We start from the raw sequence: 12,585 nt of genomic DNA, 5'->3' as shown, positions 1-12,585 counted from the left end.
TAAAATGTATGATTTTAATGTAAAGAATCAAATAGCCTATAATTACAAACAAAAATGTCTACCAATATATCAAGTGGATAACACCCAAGTGTTTTCGTAAGAAACACACTCTCAACACCCACAAAGGGGAATACACAAGAAGACTCACAATATAAAGAATAACTTTTTTATTAAACATCACAATTTTGCAAAATCCATGAAATCTTTATCAATAAACATTTTCCCTATATAAGGAAACACAAGTCGAAAACATTTTGAAATTTCATGGAGAGATTCTAAAAAATGCCTCATAACAAAGGAAATGATTCTTGCATATTAACACTAATTTGCAATAAATATGAAGAGATTTAAATTCTCATAAATATCAAGAAGTGATATTTTGCAAATTTTAACAATAGTTTGACCACCACAAGCAATCACCTCATTAGGCCTCCAAACCTCAAATATCAAGTAAAAGAGCATATTCATCATGCCACTAAAGGGCCAAAGACACACACAAAGGTGTGTATAAACATCTCTTATATATATATATAATGAAACTTAAAAACAAGTGTATCTACGACTAGATCAAGAGTATAATGCCAACGATGGGCTAAAATCACACATGAATGAATGAATAAACATCTCTTGTCTACGTATAATGACACTAAAAAATCAAGTGTATCCACGACTAGATCAAAAGTATAATGCCAACGATGGGATAAAATCATATGCGAAGGTGTGAATAAACATCTATTGTTTACATATAATGACACTAAAAAATCAAGTGTATCAACGACTACATCAAGAGTATAATCATAATGCCAACAATGGGCTAAAAACACACACAAAGGTATGAATAAATATCTCTTGTCTACATATAATGACACATAGATAAGAGGCATAATAGGAGAAAACACAAAAGGTTAGAGAGCTTGTAATGACAACACAATAATGTTATCAATAAAAGTATTGATTTTAATCATCTTTTGAAACACCATGGTTTCAAAATTAGATAGCCATCACAATTAAACAAAGTTATAAGCATCCATAATAACAACGACCATATAACAAATGAGTGATACAATACACTCAGATCTAGAGATCAAACAACTGTCACTTGGAGCCAAACCATAAGTTGACAATTTAAACCAATATAAATGAAGTCCACACAACTCACCCCAACAACATCTCTAAAAAAAAATAACAAGGCCAAGAGGAATGATGCATCATATAAAATTCTGTGATGAACACAACAAATGCCATAAGAAGGCAATAAATACTCACGAAAATCATTTTTCAAACAAGTGAATTCCAATATAAGAACCAATTTGAAAAAACAAAGTTTTAAATCAAATCCAATAACAGTAAATGAAAACCTTGGACTGAATATAGTGCAATCATATGCACATGCAATCATAAACATTGTTAACATAAACATGCTACATAGAGAGATAGCTCAATTTAGATTACAAGTCTACTATGAGACAATCAATGCCATTAAAGAGGACCAAAATATATATAGAGATCTTCAAAGAATCATATAGAAAGCCAAGTTCATACACAAGTACAACTAATCATGGATTCTCACAAAGAGATAAAAAAACTCATGTATATGCAATAATCTAAATAACTCAAAGCCACATATCTTATACAAAAGACATGCATAGAAACAAATTTAAGCATATATGCAAGTGATATATATAAGGCACTAAGGGCATAATATAAAATTTTAAATTTTATAAATAACAAGTATGCAATGAATCAAAAGTCTTTAATCAAGAACACACATGTCCACCAAAGATCTAAGCGGATAAACGCATCCATCAATAATAGACAATTACTAAAATAAACTATGACAAAAACACATATAACTTTCAAAAGTTTTTTCTCATGATTATTTAACTTAATATTTTATTGAAAACTAAGTATGCAATACAATATTTAAATCATAAAACATGTAAAATAATGCCATGAGACTAATAACATAATCATAATTTACCACAAAAAGGATCAACAACATAAACACCTAATATCAGAACTATTGTCCCACAAAAGACTCATAAAAGACATTTATTAAAGTGAATGACTTCCTATAAGATATTATGCTCAATACCTTATGCACAAACAAACAATCTTATTTATCATGCAAGGCAATCATAAGTGCATAAGGATCAAATATCAATAAAAATTATTTTATAAGCTAAATTATAATTTTTAACGCTTCATATGTTACTTTTAATACACCAAGAGTAAAGATTAATATTAAACACAAGTTCAAGCAAAATTTCATAAAATTATATTTGTAAAATACATTATTTTAAAATATATAACAATTTATTAAAAAAGAACAAAACCAAGTTTAACAATACAAACATGTGACATTTATAATCATGACTTGTTCATATAAAACATGTTTTGAAAAAATTAAGATTTAAACATGATTTCAAAACATACATATATCTAATTTTTCAAAAATAAACAAATAAGTCTTATAAGATATTTAATAAAAAAATAAGTTCAACAATGATTAAAAAATCATTTAAAGAGTTTTTTAATAATAATAACAAATATATATCTATATATCTATATATATTAATGATAAAAAAATAAGTATTTTCTCATGCATAATGCATGAAATAGATAACACAAAAAATACTTAAAGATATAAGATATATAGCAAGCCTATATTTCCCTTGAATCCAAGCCACACAACGATCATGAATCCTTCACGAAGCATGAACTCGAACCAAAGAATCCCAAGACCTAAAAGAGGCAAATGCCAAGAAAAATAACTTTGCTCTGATACCATGTAATGAAATGACGGAAAATACAAAAACAATGCCACTAAGGGCTTTACAAGATTATGATCACAAAAGTGCATAAGCACGAACCAATGCCACTAAGGGCTTACAAGATCGCAACCACATTGTGTACAAGCACAAGTCCACTATAGGACAAAACAATAGCCAACAAGAGACAACACAAGCACTAAGTGCATATAAAACATTAAGGAACTAAATAAAAAAATATAAAATGTAAAAAATATTCATCTTTATTGAGCATCAATGCTTAAGAGAAGCATTAGTTATAAGAAAGGGGTTCAACCCCTATTTATACACAAAGGGAGAGCATGAGGCTCTATTGGGGAGCTCCCAATAGAGTCGTTGGGAGCTCCCAACGGTCACAAATGTGACCGCTGGAGAGCCCCCAACGGTCACAAATGTGACTGTTGGAGAGCCCCCAACAACTATGGTCTTTTGACAATAGCGCCCATGCTCTTTACAAAAAGGATATTAAAAAAAAAGATAAAAAATAAATAAGAAAAAATTGTTCCTAATGAACATTACTGTTACACGATTAAAATGACAAAAATACCCATATAGGGTATTTACCAATTACACCATTATATACATATATACATATATATATATATATGTATGTATATATGAAACAAATATGTATGAATGACAATACACACATATATATATATATATATATACAACTTAACAAGTGGTCCATGTCGAACACATCTGTGGGACCAGAAATGACAAAAAGTGCCAAAAATGACCTAGTACACAGTTCCCTTGTTTATATACATATACATGCATATTTGTATGTATATATATGGAGTTGGCTGCACTCGGGGGTTCCACACCCATGAGTGGAAATTAATTTTTTTTACATGGGACCCTTCAGATGTGATCTACATGCTTGGTTTTTTAGAAACCAGATCTTGGATTATGCAATTACAACAAATGAGCAGTTCTGTTTTTGAGGGCTTGAAAATCAACTGCCATTTTTTGGCAAATATGTAACCCTCAGAAGATCATGTTTTCTTATCGAAAAGACACAATCCAACAGCTGATTCCTAGCAATTGGTCCATGCTAGTCACATATGAAATGGCTGGATTTGCAAAAAAGGCGTTGAAAAAATCCGCAGTTTATATGAAACTGATAACTTGTGTTGAATTCCTAAATGTTTATTACATTAATATATGAGTTGTAATAAACTAAAGATTATAGTCACAAATATTGCTGATACTTCATAAATATTCCAATATCTTGTGAGCTAGTACAAAGTCTTGAAAATACTGGTGGTTTTAGAATATCAGAAAAATATACAGGTTACTCAAAAAGTCTAGGAAATGATTAGAAAACCTTCGGAAAGTATTTCGATACCTTTTCTGATTTTTCAGGCTAAAAGCTTTTTTATTTGGTTCATGTTTCTTTAATTGATTGATACCTTTCTGTTTTCTATAGTTTTGTCTGAAAGAACCAGGGTTACCGCAAGCGCCTAGCTAAAAGGGGAAGCGCGAAACGTTGCGCTTCCGAAGCGTGGGGGGAAGCGTCCCCCTTTTTTGGGAAGCGCGCTTCCCTTTAATGGGGGACGCGTTTCCCTTTAATGGGGGACGCGCTTCCCTTTAATGTGAGGCGTGCTTCCCATCACGCTTCCCCCTCGCTTCTCCTGTTTTTTTCAATTTTTTTTGTATTTTTTATTTTTATTTTTTCGCTTCCCCCTCGCTTCCGAGACGCTTCCTAGGTCGCTTCCGAGACGCTTCCTAGGTCGCTTCCGAGACACTTCCCGAATCGCTCCTAAGTGGTCCCACGCTTCCCCGCTTCCTAAAATTTTGAAAGTGCCTCGCTTCCCGCTCCCGCTTCCCGTATCGCTTCCCGCTCCCGCTTCCTCAACTGGCAACCATGGAAAGAACAGTATAGCAAGTAACTTTCTTGAGTTTCTAGTTTTCTTGAATATCTTTTTTTTTTGATATGTCTCAAGATTTACAGAAGAATGAAATCCTGTGAAATTGCCCTGCCGTGATATTGCAAGACCATTCCTACTTTGGGAGTTCTCATAGATGAGCTGTGGTTAGGTGATCGGACCAAGTACTTTACAAAATACTCGGGCTACACAAAACACAGAAAATCGCTAACACGTGTAGCAATTTTCTATGTAAAACATAAACACAGAAAATCATTATGTGCACAGTGATTTTCTGTGTAAAACACAAAACATGGAAAATCGCTACACAGAGTGTTCTTGTATGTTTTGTGTAGCCCGAGTACTTTGTAAAGTATTCAGGCCTGATCACTGTATCTTCTATGCCCATAGATGCATGTGATGGTAAAATATTTTGGATCTTTTTAACAATGCAAAAGTAGGTGAAAAAGAGTATCATGTCTTTCTCATTGACGGTTTCTTAGGAATTCATATCCTCCAATTGTGTTGGGGCTTTGGTTTCTTATGTTTTTGGTTGACATTTAGGGTCTCTTTATTTCAAAGGGTGGGAAGGGAAGTGCTTTTCATATGAAAGGTCCCTTCAAGAAAACCACATGGGTGGATAACAAATTGTTTCCCGAGACATGGGATATGAAAGCTTTTTTGCATGAAGCACATGGTTTCCTATGAAAATGGTGAGGCCCACCATGCGCCTTTTTGTTTCACGCAAAGTGGGGAAAACTGCCCATTTTCATACAAAAACAGATTATTCTCCCATGAAAAGGTGAAACAATTGGTGCCTGAGAAATTTCTCATTAATCACGACTTTATACTCATTTGTTTGTTTATGATTATTAGGAAAGGTCCCATTTCCTATCATTTGGTTCCCTTTTCTGAAAGTGTTCTTTCTGATATTTCATCTTCACGTTAGTCATGAATCAGCTGTTAGAACTTTAATCTCCCTAAAGCTTGTCTTAATAATTACCTTTTCTTTTAATCAGGATAGAGGAAGCTGAAGCACAATGTGCATTGTTGAACTCTGCATCCTTATGTGTGAGTAATACACATATTTCTGATCTGGATGTCATATATACAGTCAGAAATCCTGAGGAATCTCTAATGCTAACCATCATCTTCAGGATGGGTGTTTTACTGCTGACTCGGATGTCTTCCTTTTTGGTGCAAGGACAGTGTACAGGGATATTTATCTAGGTAATGCATTATTGGACTTCCCCAAAACTTCTTGTGCACTTTTACTTTCGTCTTTGGAATGATGTAGTATTCTAATTCAATTATTACTTTCCCCTTCAAGTTTATCTTGTTCTTTGTCATAATCAAAACTTTCGTTTTTGCTGTTTGCTAGGGGATGGTGGCTATGTAATTTGTTATGAAATGGCAGACATAGAGAGGAAACTTGGATTTGGAAGGAACTCACTGGTGAGAAACAGTGATGTTGAGAACGACTTATGCCTAGGAATTTCTTTCTTTCTCCTGACTTGCCATTACAGTTTCTTTTAAGCATCTTTTCATATTGTTACTGCTTGTAGAAACCAATCTATTTGCTATGTAATGATATCTTTGGACTTTGGCTATGTATTTGGACAAAAGAATTGTCAAACGGAGACATTCTTCAAGAAATGAAAGATTGTTGTTAGCTTGCTATCTTGTGTTAAAAAAAATGTTTAGTTTGTTGATTTGTTGCTAAGCACCACAAGTTCCATATTCACATGCAGATTGGCGTATAATTTCACTTCTTGTTGACTATGTAAAAGTGACATGCCATTTTGGATCCACACTTGGGGGTAAACAACCGCACATGCTATGATACGACCTGACATCTACAACCATTATTTTGTTATTTTTAATAGTTTTTAATAACACAATTTTTTAAAATTCTATCAAAAAACACTTTTTAACATCATTGAGAAGCCAATAAGTAGTGACTTGCTGATAACTTAAGTTTGTATTTGTGATAATTCAACTTTCCTACGATAATCCTTTTGCCTTTTTCATAAAAATACTTTATATTCCTATGTCGGCTGCACAAGAATTTCTGTTGTAATATATATTTCCTTCTTTTTACCTAAACATATCTTATTGTTTGTGCACTGAGTATTGTCTCAATAATTTGGTTCGATCGATGGATTGGTATTTGAAACCTCAAAAATTCTGATAGAATAGATGAGAAGAATGATGCCTTCAAATAAAATGAGCTTTCTATAGATGAACTGCATGTTAGGCTTGTCATCATTTACATAATTTGGGTGAGGTCTGGAGTTTTCTATTTCTTTTAGTTGCCTTGAACATCAACAGAATTAATGAAAGGTCTGAAGCAACATTCTGTAGCTCTGTGTTTAGGACAACTGTTCCTCAACACCAGCAAAAGTAACCATTTCTTCCATACCACTAATTCTATTATATTGTCTTATCTTTTTTTTAAGTTCACTCAAATTTTATTTTTATTTATAGAATTTAACGGTTTTATATCCTAAAAGGTTTTTATTTGGTTTTGGAAAGGTTAGTTTTCTGTTAAAATATATACATATATATATATATATGTTATTGTATATATATATACATATTTTTTATATATATGTATAGTTTTGTAGTCAGGGTATATCTGTCTTTTTACCTCTTGGTATTAGAACAGTCCACTAGGGACTGTTTTTTAATTTTCCTTTTTAATTTTCTCTTTTCTTTAATTAAAAGACCAAGGGCTTTATGGTCATTAACCGCAGAGTCATTGGGACCTCATCCCAACGGTCCTAATTATGACCGTTGGGGAGGTCCCAACGACTCTATGCGAACCTCCCCTTGGTCCATTTGTTGTATAAATTGGGGCTGTTAGCCCCTTTCATGTTAATGCTTTTTAGAGCATTTTATCAATAACAAAATCATTATTTTTTATGATCCTTGTTCCTCTTTGTGAGCATTGTAAATAGCCCTTAGTTGGCTCTTTGTATCTTGCCCATTAGTGGCTTTGCATTTGTGTGATTGTGCACTCTTCATAGCCCTTTGTGACATCTCTCTTGTGCACTTAAGGTTTCATTACATTTTCAAGATATTTTATGTGATAAATAGGTTGACCAAGGAAACATTCAGGCAACGTTGTGTTGCAGTTGTATCGCTAGTATAAATAAAAGAAATAATTAGTGAAGTATAAAAGGCATATATGAAATTGTAACATTAAAATTGGGGTTTATGATGGAAGTACTCAAACTTTTGCTAGCAAGGAGTGTTCTGAAAATGAGGCTACAATTTATTGCCCCAAAATTTTTAAGATATTAAAAAGGTCCTATGCTGCTTCAGAAAAAAAATTAGAAAGTACTATCCAAATTTTCCTAATATTTTCATTTGAATGTGTACTGCAATAAATGGCAGCCATGTGAGATTCTGTCATGCAAATAGTTGTGTTTATCTGCCTATACTTTGAGACTGTCCTCTAGCCTTTAATCATTGTAACCAATCAAGAATCTATGAGGAAATTGTTACAAAATTGTATGGAACCTGAGACAAAAGAAACTAAACATAACAACATAGATAAAATCCAAATGCATTATAAAGATGCATTTGGCTAGATACTAAGTGATGTACAAGAGAAGAAACAAGATATAAAAAGCTATATATTTTATTGATGTAAAATAAACACAAAAAATATACAAGAACACCCCTACAACACTCATGCACACACTCAATATACTGTTAAAAATATATATACATATGTATATATATACATGTCTATATATATAAAAATTATGTAATTCATTTGTAATACCTGATAAGGGTAAAATAGTCTTTTTTATCATTTCTCGCATATTCATTTTTTAATATGTTTTTATTTATTTTTGTACTTTTATTTTTCTTTTTATTTATTTTGTCTGTTCGGCATTTGAAGGGCCCACCATATATGACCGTTGGACAGTTGGAGGGGCTCCAACGCATATATGGGAGCGCCCCCCCTTGGGTCCTCTCTCTTGTATATATATGGGGTTATCCCCCTTTTATTTGTAAGCCTTTTTCAAGGCTCATTTCAATAAATATTTCATTATATTTTTTCATGCTTGTGTAGCCTTTTTAGGCTTTTATATTGTCCCTTTGTGCACTTCTTGTTTGTTTGCCGTAGTGCTTGTTCATTATTGGACTTTGTGAATGCTTGTACATTCTTCGGTTACACTTTCGCCTATTTCCTTACATGGTATCAGAGCATGGTCTCTAGTAGAATAGATCGTGTGTTGCGTCATCACGATGGGTGTCTCAAAAAACGTGCCACTCAAAGTTGTGTGGCTTGGATTTAAGAAAAGTTCTTACCTAGTATGTATCTTATATTTTTAAAGTGTCTTTTGTATTATTTATCTCATTTATGTATCTCTATTTGTATCTCATGTAATGTCTTTTATGTATCTCATTTACCTATATGCATCTCTATTTTAAATAGTAGTCTTTTGTTAAATATGTTAAAAATGAATAGGTTTTTTAAAGTAATTATTAAATCTCGTGCGTAAGCATATTTTTATAAAATATTTGTTTTAATTATGCATATCATCATAAAAAATATATTTTATAAGAATAAATGATTTTCCTTTAAAAATCTTAAATATTGTGCTTTTCATATGGCTAATTCCTTTGTTGTATGCATTTGATTTTTATCGTAATGATTATTGATAGTCCTAGGCATATGTTAAAATATGATTTTTAGGTATATTATATGAATTTTATGAAAATTTTAGAAACTTGTATGATGTACATCTTATGTCATGATGTTTTCCTTAACTCTTTGGTAATATCGTGGATATTTTTGCATATTGACATATTCGTATTTTATGTGATTTCAATGGTTTTCTCACTTTTTCCCTTCAATAATATTCTTCTTTTGCCTTTTGGCATTTACCTTTTTGTGGGTTTTGCGTATTTTGCACTTTATGTGCTTGTGATATTTGGTTCTTTATTGAACCCTCTTGTGTTATCCTTTGTAATTTGCATTTTCACATATCTCTTTACAATGATTAACTTTAAGATGTTTTCCTCATTATGCAAAACTAATTCTTTGAAAAACATTCTCGATTGATTATACTTAAGAATGATATTAGATATTTGTGTTCATCTCTATTAGTCTTTTATATAGAAAATAAATCTTGCATTGGATGCTTTGAATGCATTTTATAATGTTAACTCGTATTTCTCTAAAAATGTGTCATAGTCACACACAAAAGATTGCATTATGAATAATGTTTGAAATAATTTTATAGCATCTATATAACTATGAGTTATTATATTATTTTTGTTATTATATTATTTTCATGATTGGTAGTAATTATACTTTTGAGATTGTAAAAAGTTTATATGTATTATTTCCTTAATATTACATGTTTTGTTTGTCTCATAGTAGACTTTTGTTTTTAAAAGACTTCTTTTTAAGACAATATGTTCTTGTCTTCTCTTTAAAAATTGTCACGATCAAGACATATTTATTAGCATGAAAATAACTTATTCGACGACAACAGCTAAATCATGGCAGCATACATAAACTTTTCTGTCACATGGTTACATAAATGCATGCCTAACAACTTACATAAAATAAGCATTTTGATCACATTGTAAACAGGCATGACATGACACATAAAACGTTGATCATGTATGCAACTAAACATTCAAAACATTGTGTGTGTGTGTGTGTATATATATGTATATATAATTCTGGACAATAGTAACACACATATCTGAATTTGACACATGCCTCAATTTATACACCTAACATGCTTGAATCTGGGTATTTCAAACAGTCAAAGATCCGACTAAGTAACTAGAAGATGTCTGAATATTTGTATGTGAAAAATCAGCATACATACCATGCACAAACTTGAACTTTATGAATCAGTCCAGGGCTCTTTTTTTTTTGGAACTGAGGTTCAGTTCCAGTTTTATTTTATTAAATCTGTCATGAATCTGCCCAAGGCCGTACCGGTTTTATACACATATTTTGTTTCTGTTTCGGATTCTGCGAATTCTATGTTTCTTCCCAGTTTATATTTTATGTTTCTGTTTGTGATTCTGCCCAGCCGATACAGTCGGCTGGGCTCATCAGCTTAAGAATCTGCCCAGCCGATTGCAGGGCTCAACAATTTACGAATCTGCCCAGCTGACCTGCAGTCGGCTGGGCTTAACAGTAACATGAAAAATGCCCAGCTGATGCAGTCGGCTAGGCTTATCAGCATATACTGGGCTCAATAAAGGCCCTTTAACTTATATATATATATATATATATATTTGTATATATATGTTTATATGTTTAACAAAAACTCAAATTGAGTGAATTAATTTCAGATTCAAATCATACTTAACAATGACTCAGTTCTAGGTATTAAATTCCAGATTTAACCTGTACTTAAAACTTCTTGTTTAATAAATCTGTTCCAGACCCAAGGTGTATTAAGAAGATAATAAGATTAAGTTCCAGAAAAAAAAACCCAAAACAGGTTTATTTAATCAAGGAAACGTTCAGCCGTTACTTAGTTTAGCAAGACAATCAGATCGTAAAGGTAACCACAATAAAACAGAAAGTAGGATCATAAGAGCTGCAAAAGAATTCAGATCTTTTGGGGATGGCAATAACAGGAAAAACTCACATCATAAGGTGGACCCGATAATAGGAATATTCCGAACAAAACAAAGCTAATACTACTAGGTAAATAAAACAACTCAAGTTCTTGGATTCAGTCCAAAACAAATCTGTACACAAACCTCAAAAAAAATCTATTCCTGATCCAGTCCAAAACAAATTTGATTTGAACCCATAGGAACATATTTTTTTCCCTCTTTTCTTTTCCTTACTCTTTTAATCTTTTTCCACCAAAAACATCACATGAAACTAATTTATGCTATTTCTTCCCCATTCGAATTAAGAGAGAAAATCCGTACGTTCTTTGAAGTTCGAAAAGGATGGGGAAGAAAGTAACTCCTTTTCTCTCTCTCTCTCTCTTTCTTTTCCTTTCTTTCTTTCCACCCCCTTTTTTGTGTTTATATAGAGGCCATTTAGGGGTGATGCCCCCCCATTTTCAGCTCCTTCTAAAGAGGGCTGGAGATTGGACTTCTCATATGGGAGTCCATCTCCAACTCTTTTTTAATTTCTTAAAACTCTCTTTGTTGACTTTTCTACTTCTTTCCTTTTTTTTCCAACTCTATTAGAGTTCCATTATTCTTATGCATTTCTCATGACTATTATGGACTCTTCTAAAGTCCCTACCATTTAACAACTTCTGAAATTTGGAATTAAATATTAATTAATTATTTATTAATAATTAAATATCTAGAAACTTTCAGAGGGTGCCTTATCCATATGGGAGCCCTTTTAACTTTAAGAATCCTTTAATTTAAACCTATATACTGAATTTAAAGTTGTATTTTCGTTGAATCTGGATTTCTGGATTCAGATCCAAGATCCAAATCTATATCCAAAAATCCATTTGGATCTTAAGCTGGATTGGATCCTTATTAATATGGGTCTTGGACTAAGTCTAGATCCATATTAATTTGGATCATATGAATCGGATCTCGTCTGATCCAATCCAGACTCGGTCCCATTGAGACGAGTCTTTTTTGAAAAAAGCGATTTTCGGACCACAGTAGCCCGAATTCAGAAAAGTAACATACCGTTGAACTCAAAATTTCGATGCGCATCTAACGGTATATAATTCAAATTTTGCCTCAAAAATTCACCTAAATTTAACTCGAATTTTGCCTGATTTTAAAGGTTGAAAATAAAACTTTTTATCACATTTTAATTGGCTCGTTTAGGTCTTGTCTATGAGACCTCGGCCAAGCCTAGACTTAAATATCATAACCTAACTATTAAGATTGTATTATAAACTGGATCAGGTTTTCCAGTTTAA

At 32.2% G+C, this 12,585-nt stretch overlaps 1 protein-coding gene across 4 annotated transcripts in view; it reads left to right on the top strand.

The window, feature by feature from the left end:
• Nucleotides 1-12,585, top strand: part of LOC149813265 (single-stranded DNA endonuclease family protein) — a 101,962-nt gene that overhangs the window by 12,354 nt on the left and 77,023 nt on the right. For all 4 annotated transcript variants that reach the window (XM_089991605.1, XM_089991604.1, XM_089991603.1 and 1 more), the window contains exons 5-7: nt 5,701-5,752; nt 5,839-5,911; nt 6,063-6,136. In XM_089991605.1, the coding sequence (XP_089847731.1) occupies nt 5,701-5,752; nt 5,839-5,911; nt 6,063-6,136 (199 nt within the window). The remainder of the gene's footprint in view (nt 1-5,700; nt 5,753-5,838; nt 5,912-6,062; nt 6,137-12,585) is intronic.

Source organism: Nuphar pumila, chromosome 16, assembly GCF_984573655.1.
Source record: "Nuphar pumila chromosome 16, dmNupPumi1.hap1.1, whole genome shotgun sequence".
Taxonomy (NCBI): Eukaryota; Viridiplantae; Streptophyta; class Magnoliopsida; order Nymphaeales; family Nymphaeaceae; genus Nuphar; species Nuphar pumila.
This window is presented reverse-complemented; position numbering and strand designations above follow the sequence as displayed.